Source organism: Polistes canadensis, unplaced genomic scaffold (assembly GCF_001313835.1).
Source record: "Polistes canadensis isolate GaletaPanama2010 unplaced genomic scaffold, ASM131383v1 scaffold_18, whole genome shotgun sequence".
Lineage (NCBI taxonomy): Eukaryota > Metazoa > Arthropoda > Insecta > Hymenoptera > Vespidae > Polistes > Polistes canadensis.
In genome coordinates, this window is record NW_014569565.1 from 1,056,118 (window position 1) to 1,079,054 (window position 22,937).

Consider the following 22,937-nt stretch of genomic DNA (forward strand, 5'->3'; position numbering starts at 1 on the left):
ATTTCTTTCTTTTTTTTTTTTTTTTTTTTTTTTTATATGGAGTATTATATTTTATTTACAAACAAATATATATATACGAACATATATTTTTTTTTATAATTATGTTTATAATAATAAATACATATATGCAATAGATATATATTTAATTTCTTATAAATATATTTATGTGTTATATGTGTTTTGAACTTGCTAACGCTCTAGGTTTTTATTATGGTCAAACGTGTTCCAAGATAAAAGGAAAGTATTCTCCAGCGGAAATACGTATAAAAGTCGGGATAGCAGATAATATCAGAACGTTATGGTGAGAGTTCTTCATCCTCATAAAGATTGATGTCATTCTCTTTCACGTATTTTCTTTTCCTTTTATTTTTTTTTTTTTTTCCTTGAGACGATAGACAGAGAGAATGAAAAAAGAACATGAGTTTATTCTGTTAGTTATAGTACGTTGGGTCTAAAATATATATCGCATAACTCAGAAAAATAGAATTGATGGTTTAGGGAGAGATAGAAAAGTGGTTGGAATTTTTCCATTGGCTATACATAAAAAAAAACTTCTCTTTTGCATTTCTTCGATTTTATTTCTTTTTTTTCTTTTTTTTTTTTTTTGTATGCGAGTTTGTTAAAATATGAGAATCAATATCAGCAATAACAAACTCGTGACCATTGGTTGCTTTATGACGTGTCAGGAAATTTTATACGATTCATGTATTTTGACGAAATTTAAATAAGGTTTGTTAATCATTTGAAAAGGCCAAGTGAGTTATTAAAATTATTACAAAACACAAAAAGAAAATCGTTAAATCTTTCTATTAGATTATTAAAATATTGTGTTCTTCATCTATGTAATTATCTATTAATCTAAATGTAATTATCTGTTCTTCATTTTTTTTTAAACGTTATTTACAAATTTTTGTAAAACAAATTTGCATTAGTTTTCACACGAAATAATACTTTTTACTTTTGATTTATGCATCGGTTTTGTTTTCCTTTTCGCAACTATAAATAGATTAAAAAGTTACATATAGAATTTGTTATTAATTCTCAAATGACTCGATTTAAATATTTCAATCGCTACCTGGGGTAAATATTGGTAAATAAATTTCTATAACATTCTGACATCACTGTAACAAAAAAGAAAAAGATATCCCACCCCCTCTCCCATCGTATATTTTCCTGTACAATATGGTATTCGTTTAAATTATTATTACATTCATTTACTATTCGTTTATATTGAAACTTTATGTTTTTATTACGTAGGATTTCAAAAAGGTATGCAAATAAAACTACGGGACTTTACCTATATAAAAGGAATTAGCAACGATACCGCTAAACCATTCGGAATTACCCAGTTAAAACATTTCGAGTTATTTCATGACTAATTTATTACTCTTCCCTTATTTAATATATTTTATTAGTTTGTATCTCGTATTGGCGAATACGGTGAACAACTATACGATTGCAATAGTTTAAATAAATAAACAAGAAAAAAGAAAGCATGTGGTAAATACATATTACGTAAATTGCAACATTTCATTGTGTTTATTCACGATAAGTGAACCAATAGAAAAAAAAAAAATAATGTAATATCTTTGTCAAAATTTTAAACGATTGATCTCGTTTAACTCGAACGAAATTACTTGCTCTTTTTTTTTTTGTCTTCTTCTATTTTTTTTTTTTTTTAATTTGTATGATTTGTTTTTTATTTTTTAGGAGCAACGAGAAAAGAAAGGAACGATCTCGTGACGCAGCAAGATGTCGGAGAAGCAAGGAAACCGACATTTTTACGGAACTTGCTGCTGCATTACCAATATCACAAGACCAGGCAGCTCATCTTGATAAAGCCAGTGTCATGAGACTTGCCATTGCTTATCTCAAAGTTCGAGCGGTCGTTGATTCCAGTGAGTTTTATTTTTATTCTTCTTCTCTTGTTTTATAATAATAAATGTTTTCTTTTTATTCAAATCCATTACCTTTTCATTTCCATACATTATATCTGGTTAATTATTAATTAAAAAGTAGATTTGCGATTAGGATATATTACTGTTTTTTACTTTTCCATATATTTTTGATTTCTTTCATTTTATTTTTGCTTTTCCTGTTGTTTTTTTCCTCCAGTACCAAGCGCAGTCGCAAAATCAGAAACGTCAGTGAAATTGGATGAATTTTTTCCGGAAGCATTGAACGGATTCATGTTGGTATTATCTAACGATGGAAACATGGTTTATCTATCGGAAAATGTAAGCGATTTTCTCGGAGTATCGCAGGTACGTTCATACGTATTACTCATTTTTAATAGATTGTTTTTTTTTTCTTCTTTTTTTTTCTTTTTTTCTTTTTTTTTTTTTTAAGATTATATATTCACAAAACACTTTATTACATACCGTGCTGAACAACAATGAGTATTAATACAGAATAATATTCTTTATTAATCTGTAAAAAGTGGTGGGTGTGTGTGTGTATATGATTCTTTTTATTTAATTCTTTTTTTATAGAATATATTTCTCGAGTCATTGTAAATGATAAAGCTAAATTAAATGTTGATTAAAAAATAACAAAGAGATTTCTTTTATAATTAGTAATAATTATTAGATAATAACGAATATTCATTATTTTTTCATTATTTTTTCATTATTTTTCTTAATTGTATACCAATTAAATATCAACGATTTTTAATGTATAACTTAATTTTAGACTTGATAAATAAAATTGGTTGGAAAAAAATTCGGTAAAAAAGTTATACTTTTAACAAATTTCAAGATACAATCTTAGAAGAAAATGTTATTTGTGTTAAAACTTAAATATAGTTTTTCCAGCATTGTATGTATGTATGTAATATATGTAAAAGTGATGACGCAAATAGAAAACAACAACGTTTGTCACTTTATTTTATATTCTATTGGTTGGCGAGTCGCTAGTTTCACGTCATGCATGTAAATTCTTATCGATAACATCAACCATAAGTTTTCAATCGAATAAGCGTGCTTCTTTTTATTTGGTATCTTACATATGTGTACGTGTGTGTGTGTGTGTTCGTATAATCGATATTTTTATATAAAATCTATAGATATAATTATTTATCTATTTTACAAAATAAATCAATTAATACAAAATTAATTAAACTATGTTGAGAAAGAACATAAAATAAAAATTATTACTGATGATTAAGACAGTTATTACTATAAATGATATAGATTAATTAAATACATATATATATATAATTCTCACACATTTTCTTTTTTATTCTTACATAGATGGATATGATGGGGCAAAGCGTGTATGAGTATAGCCATCCATGTGATCACGAAGAATTACGCGAGTGTCTTTCTTCGAAGCCTATCGAAGATAACGACAAACGCTCGTGCAGCTTTTTTCTAAGATTAAAATGCACTTTGACTAGCAAAGGAAGAAAAGTTAATTTGAAGAGCGCCTCTTATAAGGTACGGAAAATTTTTCCCAATTTCTCTCTCTCTCCCTCTCTCTCTCTCTATTATAAGATATTATTTTGAAAGAGAGAGATTACATATCGTATTCAATAATTCAAACGTAATACTGATATCCTAATGCTTCAGGTAATCCATTGTATTGGCCGTTTGATAAACATCCGTGATTCCAATTCCAATTCTGTAAACGTTGAGAAATCTCAAGGAGAAAACGATGTTTCCTCGGACAACGATGAGATACAATGTGAGACTGGACCATCTTTAATTCTAGTTGGTTGTCCTATACCTCATCCCAGTAATATCGAGATACCTTTAGGAAGTCAGACATTTTTATCGAAATACAGTCTTAACATGAAATTCACTTATGCCGATGAAAAGTAAGTTGATTATTTCTTTTTATCTTTTTTCTTAGTTTTTTTTTTTTTAACAATAGACCCTACTCATTCTTAAATTGAAATTATTATCTTTATAATGGGATTATTTAACGAACTTAGATTTATACTTTTATTTTTAATTTTCTTCTTTTTTCACAGATTAGCGGAATATCTCGGTTGGGACAGTGAGGAATTAATAGGACAATTTGTATTCGAGTTCCATCATGCTCTCGATAATTTGGCACTCGACAAATCATTCAAATCTTGTAAGTAGTTAATTTTCTTTTATCATTCGAATGATTTTTTTTGTTTTGTTTTAAATCGAAATTTCATATGTCAATGGAATTGGAAAAAACGTCGAATTTATTACATTACCAATGGTTGTCTTTATTTGGTCAGAAAATCTTTTTTAGGGTCATCGACTCGAAAGCGAAAATCGATATTCGCAGTATAACTTTTTTTGTGACCAGGGGTTAGTTCTCGCTAATCTCGAATGATCTATCTTTTGAGTAAAAGACTCTTAGGTTTATGTCTACCTACCTACCCTTCTGGAAGAATGAGATAAAACGATTTTTCTCCAAACGATGCATGCTCCTTTTTTTATTTTCCTATTCCAAGGACACTTTTATTACCTATCATTCGAAAAAAAATATATTACATAGTACCACGTGGCTCACCCATCAATTTATATTTATATATCGCTTGATTTCAAATAATTATTAATTATTAATTTTCATGTGTGATTATTTATTACTTAAATATTACACCAATTTCTGTAGACATCATCAATTTATATTTCATCGATAATTGTAAGATAATAATTTTTTTTTTAACCCGTACTATAGATAACCGATTTTTACGGACTCGCATCGAGAATAATGTGTTGCCTATCGAAAGGGGTTTAAATCAATTTTATTTACTAATAGATGGCGTTGCGATCATAATTATCGACCGAGTATAAAGTGATACCTATGTTCAGGCGTAATGTTTTTTTATTTTTTTTATTTTTTTTTAAATAAATAATTAAAAACTTGTATAAAAGATTCGTTCAACGTCACAATCAATTTTATATGTTTATAAATTTATTTCTTAATATTTTTATGATTTAAAAACAATCAGACGAATGATTTTTATTCGCGTTTTAACATGTTAATAGGATAATAGAAATGAGCACAAAAATGATAGAAAAAAGAAAAAAAAAAAAAAAAAGAAAGAAATCAAAGTAAGGATTCAAAAATGATTTCATGGGTATTTCATCAGCCACGAATGCGCAGAACGAGCGCATCTAGCGCGTATATATAAAGTGCTTGCACCTCGTAGCCCATTCAGAGTCCTCGTAGAGTATCTCACAATAACTGATCCTTATTATCCTCGTTACTGTTTCAGTGTTCAGCAAAGGGCAGTGCGAAACAGTGGCTTATCGTTTCTTGGGAAAAAAAGGCGGCTATGCATGGGTGGTCACACAAGCTACCCTTATTCATTGTACTAAACAACATAAGCCGCTCTCGGTTGTCTGTGTGAATTACATCATAAGGTAGGATCAATGACTTATAATGATATTCTTTTTACTTTTTTATAGCTTATTTCAATCTTATATCATTTTGACCTTATTGTCAGACCAATTCGCTGTTCCTTAATACGTCACGTAGAAATATTACTTATTAATTTTTAAATATGTACGTATATATTATATTAAACATTCAAGGAAAGTATATCACGTCCTTGTTATAATATATTATGAAATGAAATTTTCTTAAATGAAAATGTTCGTAAAATTCGTGCAATTTTGAAAATGTTATTTCAATAAGTTGTAGATTTATTTTAGAAAATTATTAGCGATATAATTTTGTTTGACTATAGTTTGACCATAGAAAAAACAGATTGATCATAATATAGATATCGTTTTCAAATTATTCTCGTTAAACGAAAAATCTCGAATTTTATTTGTTTCTTTAAAAGTTTTGCTCATGTAAAGCTGTATTGCGTCATCGAAGGTATGTAAGGTTCAATAACCTTGGCTCGTTCGATTGACTTGCATCACTTTGATTTCCTCGTACTCTGATAATGAGTCATGACGTATAAATTCATTTAATTAAAAAGATGATCTTACGTTAGTTAAGATTAAGAAAATATCGAAATTAATCGACCACGTGGGTTAAGGGGGAAAGTTTAGATTATTATTTTTCTTGAAGATTGAACTTATCTATTATTCTCTTATTATCTTGTTTTTTTTTTTCCCCCGAGAAATAGGTTTGAAATATTTATTGTGTCGTGTTTGATACCGATGCAATGATTTTCCAGGTAAGTGTATTTTTTTTTATTTCAATATTAAGATGATCGTTTATGATATGCATGCTAATTGAAATTCAATCTCTGTTTTTATTTATAAAAGGAACAGCGAAGATAAAATTGGTCAATTTTACTTTTTCTTCTTCTTCTTCTTCCTTCTTCTTCACTTCTTCTTCTTCTTTTTTTCTTCCTACCACCCCACATCTACCCTTTCAAGTGTAATTTTCTCATTTCTTTCTTTCCGGATGACACTTAGCTCGGCCGAAATAATCTTCTTTCTTTTACGAGGCAAGTATCATCCTGCAAATTGGACGACTCTAGATTGGAAGAAACATTCTTTATCTCTTTCTCCTTTAGATTTTTCAATTGTACGAATGTACGATCACCATACATACTTATAGAATAGATATGCTTTTATACAGTTATATCATAAATTTTAGGTCGAACTTGCAATACCTTCCTTGCGTGACTAATTGAAACCGATCATGAATATAACTTCGAATAAATGAATGAATAAATGAATGAATAAATGAATGAATGAACTAACTAACTAACTAACTAATTAACGAAAAAATACTAATAGAAACGTTATATCCTTCTTTCTATATTTCATAAATATTCTTAAAAGTATATTTATTTTTTACAATACAACATTTTATGAATGGAACCTCGCAAATAGAATCATATTTTCAACCAATTTATTTTCTACCAAATCAAATAAAATCAAATCAAATAAAAATGACGATAGAAAGAAATATCTCTATGAAAACAAGATTTTTCACAGGTCAGTCAGTTATATTAGATAAAACGTATTACTCTATAATAATAGTGTGCATAGTAAAGATAGATAGAGAGAGAGAGAAAGAGAGAACATAGGAACTTTCACTATCGGAAAACAAATAAAACCAAGCCCCTCCTCTCGGGATACTCTTCCCCTTGGTTCGTTTAATCTCCGCAGTAGTTCCGGAATGTTACCCACCCTCTCTACCAATGGCTTACGTTCAGTTATCGCCGCAGCTACCACCATCATAACCGTCAGTACACACCCACATCCACACCCACACAAATACACCCTTCAACACACTAGTAAGCTCTTTCTCTTTCTTTTACCTCTACCACCCTCTCTAACCCTCCCCCCACTCTTTTCCTCTTTCGATCCTCTCAACTTTCGAGCATTACACGCGCCGACGAAGAAGAGGACGTAGAACCTGGTGGCCCACATAAAACCGCCCCCTTTTCTGGCTATACCCTCGTAGTCACATTCGCGTCAGTATACTAACCCCTTTGGATTCTGTTCTTCGTGTTTCTCTCTCTCTCTCTCTCTCTCTCTTTCTTTCTTTCTTTATTTTCTCCCTCTTTCGTGACACTCGTTACGCGCACGCGCGTATAAGATTTCGAGCTTTACTTTACATTCCCCCTTTCTTTTCTTTTCTTCTTTTCTTTTTTCTTTTTCTTTTTCTTTTTTCCGCCCTCCTTCCATCGTCATCTCTTTCTCTCTCCTTTTCAAACGTTCCATCTCATCCACCATTTATTCCTCCCCCTTTTGACGAGGAAGAGGTTTTATTTTATCTTATGTAAGATCGAAGCTAGATAGAATAGCTAGCTAGCTAGCTAGCCTAGCTATTCTTATAGCCATTGGGACTCGGAACTTCAGCTGACGTCGCGAGACCTGTCAGATACAAACCCTTTTTTTTTTTTCTTTTCTTCTTTTCTTCTTTTCTCTCGGTCCAGATTCTTTTGTTTTCATCTTTCGATTTTACGTCCATATAAATCCGAGATTGCGACTAACAAAAATATATAATCTTCAATATTTCTTCTTTCTTTTTATATTGTTAATTTTGTTTTATACGAAAATAATATCGAGTCGAATTTAAACGAAATTTTGAAGAAAAAAATAAAGAAAAAATCTTCATTCGTTATTTCCAAATATATATTGTATAACAATTGATTAATTTTATTAATTTCTAACATTGAATCTCCATCTACTTTTATATACTTATATATATATAAATTAGTTTCGAAGGAAAAAATATGTAAAAACTATTAAAACATTTCGAACGATCAGCCACAAATCCTAGTTCATTAAATAATAATCTTTTATACGATCATTGTATAATTGTTCCCCCCTTGTAATTATGAAACAAAGTAATTGAACAATTTTTTGAAAAATCATCAAAATAAGAGATGGATTTTAAAGAGTTCGTGGGTGGGTTGTTGTATGCTGTTTTCTCTCTCTCTCTCTCTCTCTCCCTTTTTTTATTCGTAACTCGAAAGAGAAGAGAAACGCGCTTGCGTGAGGGGTAAACTGTTCCTCCTCTCGTCCTGTCAACCGGAAGGAGGAGGCTTTCCTACACTTCGTCGATATTTCCTACGTCAGTCGAGGAAACGTGCGACCCCGAACGAAAGTGAGAGCTAAATCCTCTCTCTCGTGGGTGAAAGTCACGGCCATAGTTACGTACAATTTTTTTTTTTTTTTCTTATTTTATTTTAAAGGGTTTTTTTCCCCCAATTTTTTTGTTGTCTCTTTTTATATTTTTTTCGGATTCCTTGGTCGTCGTCGTCGTGTCCATTATTTTTTCTTCTTTTTTTTTTATTTTTTTTCCCACCCCTCCCCCACCCCCCTCCACGCACACCCTCTCTCTTGTTTTTTCCTTTTCTTTTCACGAATATTTCTAATTTATCGAATGAAAAATAATAAAAAAAGAAGAATAAGAAGAAGAAGAGGAAGAAAATACTTCACGACGTAGACGTTGTTCGGAGTTAAGAAAATAAAATCATAATTGAGTGTCGTATATTTAAACTCGCGTGACGTAATATATATATAGATAGATAACTCGTACGTATATATCCATTTTTATCCCAATGATGATTCTTTTTTTCTTCTTCTCTAACATTGTTCTCTTTTACCGAGCAGCAGGATGTAATTAGTTTCCTCTTAATCGCATTTTCTAGCGAACGGTTTTATTTTTTTTCTTTTTTTCCTTTTTCTTTTAGCAAACACGCATACGTTCCTTTTTTCTTTTTTTTTTTCTTTTCTTCGAACGTCTTACACGTATTTTCGTTTATTGTAACACATATTATTGTTTGTGTGTTAATTGATTTTATATAGAATTAATTCATTTTGTTTTCTTATTTTTGCGACTGATATGACGTTAGGTATCTATTTATACTTGATGGTATTCTAATGATATTTAGAATTGATCTAATCGAAGAAATTAACAATAGGAGATACGTGTGTTAAGTATATTTATATATGTATGTATGTATCATCTGAATGTGTAGATATATGTATACATTAGATTGCGATCGTATTTATTAGTTTTCTTTTCCTCAATCATAAGCGAAGTAAATTATTTGAAAAAAAAAAAAAAAAAAAAAAAACATGAACGTGAAACTTTGTTATCAATATGTTGCATTATCAATTCTTTGAACGATCTATTGTAATAAGAATAGAAACAATTTCGAATACGATTGTAGGTATTAATTATATACGTATATACAATGTGTGTTTAAAGAGTATACGTATTCTTATCCCCCCTACTATCAATTTAAAACAATCAATATTTTTTTCCAAATTCTTATATATGCACAGAGAAACATATATTAATAATTATTAAACTTTTAAAATTAATTCTAAATTTTATTATACAAAAGAAAATGAAAAAAAGTATTTCATTATAAGAGATGTAAAATTGGACATAACTGATAAGGCATCATTTACATTAGTCTCTCGAAAGATACGTTCAATCGTTCCAAAAAACATTGCAAGATGCAAGATCAAACGAGTAATACTTAGAAAAATAATCATTTTATTTTTAATATATCTTACATAGATACACAAATATTTTTGTTAGATCAATTATTAATCATTTAAATAAAATTACATTTCTCTGAAACAGTATAATATTCTTTTACAATATAATTCATATCAAAATTCAAAAGTCGAATAATTCTAAAAACAAGAAATAAAAATAAATTTATTATTTATATGAATTTATATAAATACTTTGCATTACTAACAAATATCAATTATTTCAAATTTAAAGTACGATCGGATACGAATAATCCTCTGTGACTTATTATATGATACTTATATACCTATATATATATATATTATAAACCTAACACGAGAAAAAAATCGAAGGATTAATCCGATAATATAATATTATTTATTTATTAAATATTATTTTCTAATCGTAATAATTGTTGCGCAAAAAGTTAAATATTGTTCCTTGTAACGTAAGAGTTCGATATTATCGCAAAATCTTAACAGTAATAAAGCAAGTTGTGTCGTCTTACCTACATAGATTGATAAGAAAAAGTTGATGATTCTCTTCGTAGAAATGTTAACACGCATAAGAGATTGAAAGTCTTGTTTATAACGTCAAGCTGGATTGTAAGCTTCATGCGAACGAGTTTCTCTTCGGAACGCAAAGGATACGTGCGTATATACTATCATAGGTATGAATATATACACGGTGACGACGAAATACGATATTCGAATATATATATCTCTCTCTCTCTCTGTTCCTTCTTTTTTTAATTTTTTTTTTTCTTTTTTTTTTTTTTTAGCCAAGTTACTTCCGTTCTTTCATCGTCTGAGATTTTATATATACCGAGTATCTCGATATCTTGACAGTAACAGCAACACGGCTGCTTTTGCTGAATAGTATACGTGTAAATCTGCAACGAGCGTGACTTCCTGTCTAACATAAGAAAGATAGAGAAACAAACAAACAAAAATACATAGGAAGAGATCATCTCTCTCCCTTTCTTCTCTTTCTTTCTCCCTCCCCCTTCCCCATTGTACCCTCCTTTTCTTTTTAGATATAATATCGCATTGGTTGAATTCGATAAACGTGAATGCGTGGGTGTTAGATCGTTGGAACGAAATGAGAATTTGACGGAAGTCTGTGGTAAATTAAAAGACGACGACTTCGTTGGTGTTGTTCGAAGGAAAAAACACATTGAAGAATGAAAAATTGTTAAGATAGAACGAGAGAGAGAGAGAGAGAGAGAGAGAGAGATTTTTTTTCTTATTTCATGTTTTATATTTTCTTTTTCTTTCTGGCAAAGAAAAAATTTCCTTCGGATTAAGTTTCACGTAACAACGATACTTTCGTTTTCGGTTTTAACCCCTTTTTTTATTTTTTTTTCTTCTTCTAAGTTTATATCTTGAAATTTTGTTTCTTATTCATATAATTTAACGAAATTTCTATTGGTAATATGTAAGCAACGAGTGTGTGCGATGATGATTATATGCAATCGTGTCTCCTTTTCTCAAAATAAACATCGGCCCCGGTGCACGTTGTTGCTTTTGCACGTTCTTGATCTCGACCCGATTAACGAAACGTTTTACGATCTTCAATTTTATATACGAAATTTGCTTCAGTTTAATGTACGTTTTTTCCGATTGTTTTTTCTTGTAAATTTTTAATGGGACTAATAATATTGTTTTTAATTATTCATTGATTTACTCGTTGTTTTTTTTGTTCTATCATTTTCAGCTATTCAAATGATTTAAGTCTTCAAGTATTTATGATATTGTCATTAGTCCAATAATTTTATTTGCACATCCACGTACATGGCTTGTTTTGTTGCATATTATATCTTTTGAAAAAAAAAAAAGAAAAATACTTAACATAATTTTCTGATGAGTTTAAGAAACTAAAATTTGAAAAAAAAAAATCCGATTTATTGCAAGATATTAATTTTCTCAATTATTCTTTTTTTTTTGTTTTTTAATTAAACCGTGTCAATTTGTTTCCGAACGATTCATATCTAACTTAAATATTACTTTAAAGATTTTCTTCTTTATTAACTCGATCATTTTTGAACGAACGACAATTTGAGTTTATTTACAATATCTATTCGTTTGTAGATAAATGAAAGATAATTATTAACAGAACAAAAAATGTGTTGGAACGTTTTAGTTCAAATTCTCGGCGTGTCAGAGTCGAACATAGTCGAACTTAGGCGAATCGTTACGAATTGATAAAACGTACGCGAAAACAAGAAGAATCGTGAATAGGCGCGACCTTGATATATTAACCAGATTGATTGCATAAGGATTGGTAGCGAAGCGTATAGGATATCTTTAAAGATTAAAGTATGGGGAAAAAAAAACCAGACGAAGATGATTGTGAGGAGGAATCATATCAATCGGGATTAAAAATAACTTTGGTTTTTTTTCCCCTTATTTATTAACAATATATGATTGTTCTTTTTGATTGATCCTCTTAAACATTATATTTTCTTTTTTTTAAACTATCATCGACTTGCCGCACACAATGTTCGTTAAATTATTTTTTTTTTTTTTTGGTATGAATTTGATACTCATTCAAATTCGTGTAAATCGATTAAATTTTTTTAGGCATAGGAGAAAAAAAAAATCTTGTATAGACTTCGTTTGATTCTGTTTTAAGATTCTCTTCTGGTAGAAGTTTCTTCGTTATTCGCGTGCACGTTCTTAGAATAGTTCAGTCGATGTTTATCGTTCATGAAGACTGTCAGAGTCGAATTCAGTGCATTCCACGATGCTCGTTGTATGTCGGTCAATGACGAACGATGGTGGTTGTTAACGGTTAAAAGAAAAAGACACGTGTTGTCATTTATTCGGCAGCTGTTTAAAAAAAAAAAAAAAGAAAAGCTTTTGAATGTCAATATTATTACGATGATATAAAGTTAATTTGATTTTTTTTTTTTTTTTGTTTCCACTTGGATTCTCTTATAATTTCGAGCGTTACGTGTGTCTCGTTCGGTTATGAACGAGTCGAGGATTAAATAGAAAAAAGAAGAAAAGAAAAATATAAAATGAAAAAACGGATAACAACGAACTCTCATCGATAATATTTTACATTTGAAAATTATTTTCTTTTTCATTTTCTTATCTCAATTCTGATTGTAAAACTTTGACCCGAAATTGTCATCTAATTTTCCTCATCTAGAAATCATTTTTCCTCGCAATCGAAGCATTTTGTTCGAGTATAGAACAAATTCACTCGTCGAAATCTATATCTTTGATTTTTTTATTGAAAAAAGAAAAAGGGAAAAATGATACAGTTCGATTAATCATCCAGCACGATATGTGAGTTATTATAGATGTTTAGTTAACTATCTAGTTCGTAGTTGTAAACCGCCAAGGTTGATCAATCGATAGTCAATCCTTAGCTTATAAAAAGAAAAAAAAAAGAAAAAGATAATAAAGGATATATAAAAAAAAATGTATGAAAATATGAAAAAAGAAATTCATTATTTTTTTTTCGATTCGTATATTATCCGTAATAAATACGTAGATAAATAAAAAGAGAGTTGAATTTTGTGTTAAATGAATCGTGAAAATCATTCGATTCTAATATCTCTCACGCGATTTATTATTTTTATTTTATTTTTATCGCGTAGACCGTAGTTCCGTATCGTTAATCGATCGTAATTCAAGTGCTGGAGACTTTACACGTCCGTGACACACACTTATTATAGTATGCGTGTATACAGGGTGTTCCATTCCGATTGAATGTTTTTAATTAATAACGTTTACATTTGTAATAACGCTGTGTGAAATAATATATCTACGAGAGAATTTATTTACAGATTCACATATTTATTTCTTTATTTCAAATGGAATATAATTAAAAAAGAAAATGAGATGATTTGCTTAGATCAATGAGAAACGCGATACATCGTGATGCATTTATGAGAATTATTTATTTTCTTTTTTTTAACAAACCTTATCACTTCGTCGAAGATAACAAAAAAAATATAATAATGATTACACGTCATTATTCCTAATTAGAAAGATTTCTAATGACGTGGTTTGGTTGGTAACGAAAAATCATTTTCTTTCGGTTAAATTAAAAAAAAAAAAAAAAAATCGTATTAATTTCTTTCTCGAATCGTTATCGTTTATTCGATTTGTCGGTCGAATTATTGATGTAATTTGAAATTTATATACCCGATTAAAAAATTTGTTAATTTAATCAATTCATACATAACGTATAATTTATTTAATCATTTCGTTTTCTTTTCCTTTCTTCTTCTTCTTTTTTTTTTCTTACGTCATAATTCTTCGTTCTTTTTCAATGATTCATATAATATAAGTATAATCGATTTATATTGCTGGCTATCGTAAAAATAAAAAGAACGGTATAGTCTTCGAAATATATTTTTTTCAAAAGATCATTAACACACACACGCAGACACACACACTCATTGACTGGACATGAGTTGATTTAAAATAAATGAAAATTTGGTGAGAAGATTTTTCTTAACTAATAATAAAGATAGTCATAGATCACAAATGACATCGGTTGAGCATTTAAAAATTCGTTGACACGTTCTATTGCTCTGATTTTGTTTGTTACGATAACATAAAGAGAGAGAGAGAGAGAGAGAAAGAAAGAAAAAGAAATAGATCGATTGCCAAGTACGATCATCGTGATTATTTCACGCCCTCGTTTCTTTATCGAGTACAATTTTGATCGTGATACGATCGTGATCGAGTCAAATCAAATATCTTCCTGCGATTAAGTTACTTTTTTTTCCTCCATTTCATCTTGGTTCAATGACTCACCTCCACCTTCCCCCACTTCTCTTTCTTTCTGTCTCGAATGTGTATTTTTAAGTTTGCGGTGATTCAATATAAAGTTTCTTCTTTTTTTTTCATTCGCTGGTATTCGTTCAGGTTTGGAACAAGTCAAACCTTGAGATTATCGCGAGTAACTTGGTTATTAAAATGAGTGCAAACTATTTATTCGATACACGAATTATGTAATGCAATACGAGGATTATAGATAAGCTTGACGACAAGTATATTTGTAATAAATATAAAATACGGATTTTAAATTGTTTAATTTTTGTACTTATGTCAAATATTTTCTATTTTATATCATTTTTATACGAATGTATAATCGTTTAACGAATTAACTAATTATTTCTTACGAAAAAAATATGTAATTATTGAAATAGAATTATAATTAAATATTAAATGAATAACGATAATAATTACACGTAACACACTAAAGTAAGAAAATATCGAGAACAACTGAACCTACGAGTCAGGCTTCTGTTTATTGTTTTTGGCCCAAATTTTTTACCACGAGTTTTACTCGTCGTTGTTGTAAGACAAGGGGTTAAAAATTGCAGAAAAGATATATTGAGGAAGGGGGAGGAGTATATTTTTGTTTTCGATTCTCGTTGGATGAAAGAAGTTAATTCTATTTTTTTATGTTTCATAAATCGTTGAGATTTATGAACGCATTATGCGATGTTTCAACGTATGGATGATATCATTATTCCGTTATAACATTCGAATAATGTTTGTTAATAATCTTCGTCATTTTAATCTTTTTTTTTTTTTCTTGCTCATGTGATTTTTGACGCTGAACCTTTTCCAATTACAGAAATATTGTATCTAAACGAAAAGAAATATCTATCCAAGTTGTTGTAGTTTAGGTAGGGTTCAAGATAACAGGTATAATATTTGCAATACTCAAAAACATTAACATTAAGACTACCGACACTTCGAGTATACCTATGTTTATCGTGAGTTGTCAAATGACAATTTAAAACAATCATATATTCCAATATAGTCCAATTAAATCGTGAACAAAATATTTTCTTTCATTTATATATATATATATATATAGAAATTAATAATGCACATTTTATGCGATTTTACCGCATTTCTTTTTTTACAAATTACAAGATTCGATCATTTGAACTCACGTAATAAAAAATGTATTTGAATATTTATAGAAAATCGTAATAATGATAATAATTTTGTATAATCATTAAAACAATATATCGTAATCGTAACTTTTTCAAAATTTTCTCATCAATCGTTGTCAGTCATTAAAAAGCGTATGTAAATTTATCGATAAGAAAAATAATTTGATAAGCACGTCAAATTATAATCATTATTTATCCTTAAAACGCGAATTCATATATGCACGGATCACGCGAGCTCATAAAATATAATTCACGAGAATAATATTTAAAACAGAAAGTAAAAACCAAAGGAAATAAAACCAAAAAGTATTATATTTAAAAAAGTAACTTATATATACCAAAACGTAAACGAAACTTTCTTCTTTTTTTTTTTATTTTTTACAAGTAAAACAGAAAGAAAATAAAATTGCATACTTTTTAATCAATAAAACGAATCACAAATTATTACCAAATAATTAATTTCGATGATTATTATCGTTGTCGTCAAAGAAGGAAAACGATAGTTAATTGTTGTTTTTCGTGATCAAAAATACGCGCGTGCTTGCCGTCGACGTAGCATGAATAACTATTGCAACGGCGGATGCAACCAACTCTTACACAGGGATCCTCCTCTCGTATTTACTTATATCGTAAGATAGAAATGGAATGAGAGTAAGATCAAAAGACGGGGAGAGAGAAAGAGAGAGAGAAAGAGAGAGAGAGAGAGAGAGAGAGAAATAGAAAGAGAGAGAGAGAGAGAGAAATAGAAAGAGAGAGAGAGAGAGAGAGTGATAAACCAAGAAACACGCATAGAAAGCGCGTGCCGCCACGTAGCGGAGTAAAGAAGTGGTTTTAGTGGAGGTGGCTTATTTTACTCGGTGGGGAGGTGGATTTTAACTCGGTGGAGGTGGTAATGGCGCGATGTGTGCGTCTATCTTGGATGGCAAGTGTTGCCCAGTGCCACTGCCAGAGACGCGCGGTTTCGAACGTATTCATTTTTACTCTCGTTACGAAAAAAAGGAAAAAAAAAAAAAGAAAAAGAACTCGAAGAGAAATAATAACTCGAAGAAGTAGTAAGCCAAAAAGGACAAAAGAAAAAACATGGATAAACAACTTCATCAAAATTATTTAGAAAGAGAGAGGGAGAGAAATAAGATAATTTATTAGTTGTTTTTTTGTACTGAAACACGACGAGGAGAATATAAATTTGTAAAGGCGTAAAGATACCTCTTTTTTTTTTTTTCTTTAATTTTTTTTTTTTTTTTTATTTTATTTTACTCAAACATTAACGCACGGTTATTAGAGATTCATTTACATAAGGAAATTAGCATTGCTAAAATGTGTTCATTATTCACGGTGTTAATTATTTTTGTTGACATTACTATTAGACATTCTTGGACTGTCGTCGTAAGAAGGATTAAATATTTTTCTTAAATGTCGATGAAGAAATTATTCTACTTATGTTACAACGAGGAAAAAGAAATATACATTGGTTTGGTATCATTGTACGACAACGAAATATTTATTCGTTATTGTTGTTGTTGTTGCTGCTGCTGCTGCTGTACATTGGATAAAAGGAAAACGATAGGAGGAAGAGAAGAAGAAAGTGGTGGTTGTGGTGGTGGTGGTAGTAGTAGTAGTAGTGGTGGTAATAATAATAGTAGACAAAGATAAGGAGGTGGATGAGGTGGTGGATAAGAAGAAAGGTGGTGGGTGGTGGTAGTATTGGTGATACTGGTTGTACTGGTGATGGTGGTGGTGGTGGTTGCGGTAGTGGAAAAGAAAGAGGAACAACAGATTTTCTATCGTCGTGGTGGAGAAGAAGTTTTCCTTCTTGCCGTGATTACATAACACGGACGTGTTAGTGCTAAATCGAAAGAGACAAGCGCGTGGAACGATGAACTTCTCTCTTCGGGGGGGAGGAGGCAAACTTTTGCTAAAGATGTGTGCGAACGTGTAACCTCTTTACTCCTCGTGATCTCGAGACAACTGGGTATTACGATATTATTGCTAGCTAGCCTCGGCTCTGACGTTCGAAATATAGAACGAAACAGAGAAAGAAAGAGAGAAAGAAAGAGAGAGAGAGAAATAAGATAGATAGGTAGATATATAGATAAATAAGATAAATAGTTAGATGGATAGATATAAAGACAAATTCTGAAGGATAAACAGATAGAAGTGTTAAAGAGAAGAAGTGTGCGTTTTTATTTTTGTAAGTGAAACGCTTCCTTTTATTTTATTTTATATAATAATAATAATAATAATAATAATAATAGTAATATATATTTTTTGATTTTACCGTGAAAAAATATTCAAACAAATCGAAGTACCGTTTATTACATATTAATTTACTTATATGCATAAATATTTATCTACACTTACACAAATATATATAGAATATAAATTTCTATATTCGTATTTAAAGAAAAAAAAAAAACAAGTGAAAAATACGAATAATCGTATTAGCGTAACTAGGATCTATTTATATGTTCATTAATTTTCCTTCCTTTTGAGAGAACACACAAATTTTTTATTATCTACGTACACACGATAATAAAGATGAACTCGTTGGCTGCTCGTGTTATATCATCGCCTTTCTGTGTGTTTTCCTTTCCAATGAGCCGCGCACGCGCTCAACGCGTTTCGCACATTTATTTACTCGTCATATTTACGACAGAGCCAGCTGATCCTCGCGATTGGACGGATGACAAGGTTTTTAGAAAGATAAACGGATTCGATTAAACTAAGATATAATAAAGGAGAGAGAAGAAAGGGTGGGGAGAAGAGAGAGGGAGAGAAAGAGAGAGAGAGAGAGAGAGAGAGAGAGGAAGAGAAAGTACTATCGATTCACATTTCGATTTAACTTTAACAATGGACTGTTTCGTAATTTATCCATTCGTGTTATGCGATTGAAATATATGCAAATGACGTTAAACCTACAGACTCGTAATGAATATTTCATTTCGATTGAAAAATATTTGCAATTATTTTAATTGGATTTTTCCATCATATATTGTCAATTATATATATGTTTTTCCAATCTTATATTTCGTATATATCGTTATATCGATGAATTAATGGTCAACAAAAATTTGGATAATTTTTCTAATATAATTTGTTTTAAAAATCATTCAAGTAAGCAAGAATGATAATTATTCGTTAAGAGTGAAAGAATTTGAAGAGAAAACTACGACTCCACAATAAAAAAAAAAAAAAAAAAAAAAAAAAAAAAAAACTTGTAATTTATCTAATAACTGTACGCGCGTGAGATATATTTGGAAACTTTTGACCGAAAGTGATAAACTTTCTCGTTACGATGTTTAATACCCCATGTGCGTGTGCGTTTATATTATATTATTCGAATAAAATCGGCCGATTATTATCGATAGATTTGTTCGATTAAACGGTGACACGACAAAGTTTAATGTAAATTACAAAACTCGTCTCACGTGCAAAAGGAGTTTTAAATTCTTCGTAAACAAGAAGAACATTATCGCCATAATACAATATATTTACATAAAATGTTATTCGATTCTTTGGCAAGGAAAAAGACACAGCTTCTGTTTCGCAAAACGTAATATTTACGAGTCAACTCCCACGCTAGTAAGCTTTTTCAAGAATCGTAAAGCTATTTTATAACATCAAATACTTGCATGTAATGATCCTCGTTAAAATTTTTTTCAAGATTATACATCATGATCGATGGAAACAAAACTATTGCAAAATCAAAGAATCTCAATGTACGTATCCATCATTAATTTCTTTAATATCGATTAAATTTAAATTGTTTGCAAAAGAGATATATCTCAATAATATATAAATCACATTTAAATTCACGACCGTTCATTATCATTTCATTTTTCTTAATTGCAAATTATTTATAATTAATACAAAAGTTAGATAAAAATCACAAAGAATCGGAAAGATCTCGTTGTTACAATAGTTTCTTGATAATAGATATATCATATTCATAAACTTTTAATCATCATTTTGTTTATCTCACATCTCCCCCTCTCCCTCTCCCTCACCATCCCAATTTCGTTTTAAAATATCATACAGAATAGTTTAAAACCTTTCGATAATTTTATAACGTAGTTCAACGAACCTATGCACGCACGTATACGAAAATGAACGTTTCGGTTGATGTTTACTGAAGCAAAAAGAAAAGTAAAAATTATCTAGTACGATTGGGGAGGGTTTTTAAAGACATCGAGGGAGAGGGTAAAGATCCCACGTGTTTGATTGCACAAGTAACTCGGCCGTCACTCTATTTTTACCAATACCGGCCGCATATTTATCTTGCACCTAACGCTTACGAATCTCATACCAACATGATGAGAAAGAGAGAGAGAGAGAGAGAGAGAGAGAGAGAGAGAGAGAGAGAGAGAGAGAGAGAGAGATTCTCAATAAACTTTCCTCTTGAATTTTTTTTTACCCCTTTTTATCGCACCAATATTACTTTTCCTATGACCACCCAGAAATCACTTCATCAACTTTTTTTCTTCCTTTTAATTTTTTTTTTTTTTTGGATGGAACTATTATATTGGTAAATTCAAATGTGACTTCTGGCTAGCTACTCGTGTTATCTAATATTATTTTTGTTTCTTTTCTTTCATGTTTTTTCTTTCTTCTTTTTTTTTTTAATTCATTGTCCATCCACGAGTTTTGCAAAACATGTTTTACGTCATACTCATCCTATCGCAAGTTCTTCATATTTGTATATGTAAATGAATTTCGTCGTCGTTATAAAATATTTTTTCTCTCTAAATTCGCAAGAATATTCTTATTTTATTTGTACATTGTGAAAGAATGAAATGCCGATTGTCAATCGATTAAAATAATTCGTTAAAAGGAATTACGTATGCGATCCTTGGGATCAGTGATCGTGTTGTTAATATTTAATAAAAAAGAAAGAAAAAACAAAGAAGATAAAGAAAGAATTTAAGAATTGTAAAAAAAGATGAAGAATTCGCTTTTGGATGGAAGCTTTTTTAAATTTATTCATTAACGAATCCAAGAATCCTAATAAGTAAGCACATAAAGACGAGTTAAACGAGATCTCTCGATGATAGAATCCAAGGACGTTTAAATTAATTTTCTTTCGTATTCTCTTAAATGATGTGTTTTTTTAAATGTAATTTATTAATTATAATGTAAGATATATTTGTGTTACAAATGATTATTAAAACTTTTCGTTAAATTGCAAATATGTTAAATGATAACAATAGTTTAATAAGATAAACATTAACAAATGTTATAGGAAAATTTTGAAATTGTGTAGATAGTCTCGTATAAACTAAACTAAACTGCATATCATAAGTGCATATGTAATATATGTATATTATTACTTTATTGGTTATTATCGAAGCAGTTACGATGAATCGATAGTACGATACACAGAAACATATATATATATATATATATATATAAATATATATTTACATATACTAATATATACGTAATACGTGTATACTGAATGACGTTAGAATAGCAAGCTGATCTTTTATCAGTGATTATCGTTGTCGAATTACGGTTAGACTAAAATCACTCGTCGTACTATTTGATCGATCGTATTTGTAACAATTGGCAAGCATAAAATATAAATAACATAAAGTATGTTAATTTGACGTTTGACAAATACGAATGATATTTTTTTTTTTTTTTTTTAAATATAGAATTATTATATCATATCATTTATATTCGAATAAATCAACAGTATTCAAAGACAAGATTAGTATGGAAAAAAATTTTTCAAGACCATCCTTGTTTTTGTCTTTTATACAATAGCATATTTAACATTAATTTCATAAATGTAACCACTTATTATTAATAGAAAATCTTTGATAAGAAATAAGAAAAATATGAGATACACGTGTTTCACAGAAAACATGCACGATAGTCGTACACGAACTAATGATTTCAAACGTATTAGAATACTTTCTCTCTCTCTCTCTCTCTCTCTATTTGATAAAGATAACTCGTAATCATGAACGTTTTCACTAGAGACGCGCAACAGGAGGCTGCTGTACCTAACGTCCGGAGTATAGTATAATACACAACATGTAACATGTAATACATTACATAGGGCACTCTTACAATGTTGTTGGTATCTAGTAATACATATATACATATATATAAAAAGAAAAAGAAGTACATAGAGTACGTATCTACACATATACTACTTACGTACATAAGCATATATATATATATACGTGATTTTTGCATGCGTCGGTTCACACGTACATGCCACACATTTGGGGCCCCCGCTGGTTAATTTAAGGCTATTACCGAGCCGTTGTGACTGGTTACGGGCAGTTAGCGTTCGCTTCGTAACATAAGCGTTACGATACGATGCTTTGGACGTTTGGCGAACAGTGACGATCGAATTCTCTCTTATGTTAGCGAGAAAAAAAATTCTCATTGCTATTTGCTTCAACCCTTTTTGTTTTTTTTTTTTAAATATATATTTGACGAAAAGTGACGATCGAGTATTATGTTAACGAGAATATCCTCATTGCTATTTGCTTCAACCCTTTTATATATATATATATCATAAAGATATAAATAATTTCTAGGAATACAAGATTACCCCCCTTCCTTCCTTACCCTGCTGTAATCATTAATCAATTCCCTCATTTGTTTTGACTTATTGTTTACGAGATAATATTTAGATAATATAATAATAGATGAAATAATAATATAGAAATCGATTACTCGATACTGTATTATATACATCATTTCGCAAGAGACTTAAATCCAACGTTCGATTTTACTTTAATATATATATATATGTGTGTGTGTATGTATGTAGATGAATGTATGAGTATATATCGTCAGAGATCAGTAACGTTGATCGATTGAAGTTACGACGGCCTTAAAGTTGGAGGCCTCGACCCTTCCTCGATAACCCCACTTCGAGCTATTTCAAATCGTACGGTATTCGACTTGCAATCGGGGACTGAATTAAGGCCGATCGCTTATCCGATACGCGTGCTCGTGCTTTCAATGTTGGATCCTTCCTCCTAACGAAATTTTATTTTGTTTTTTTTTTATTTTAATTTTCATCTTCCTTGACCCATACTAATGAAAATTATATAAAGGGGGAAAGTTAATAAGAAATTATCAAAAA

At 29.9% G+C, this 22,937-nt stretch overlaps 1 protein-coding gene across 1 annotated transcript in view; it reads left to right on the top strand.

The window, feature by feature from the left end:
- Positions 1–22,937, top strand: part of LOC106793750 (hypoxia-inducible factor 1-alpha) — a 43,447-nt gene that overhangs the window by 12,116 nt on the left and 8,394 nt on the right. The window contains exons 2-7 of the mRNA XM_014760929.1: positions 1,711–1,898; positions 2,116–2,264; positions 3,252–3,437; positions 3,570–3,817; positions 3,974–4,080; positions 5,201–5,348. Of these exons, the coding sequence (XP_014616415.1) occupies positions 1,711–1,898; positions 2,116–2,264; positions 3,252–3,437; positions 3,570–3,817; positions 3,974–4,080; positions 5,201–5,348 (1,026 nt within the window). The remainder of the gene's footprint in view (positions 1–1,710; positions 1,899–2,115; positions 2,265–3,251; positions 3,438–3,569; positions 3,818–3,973; positions 4,081–5,200; positions 5,349–22,937) is intronic.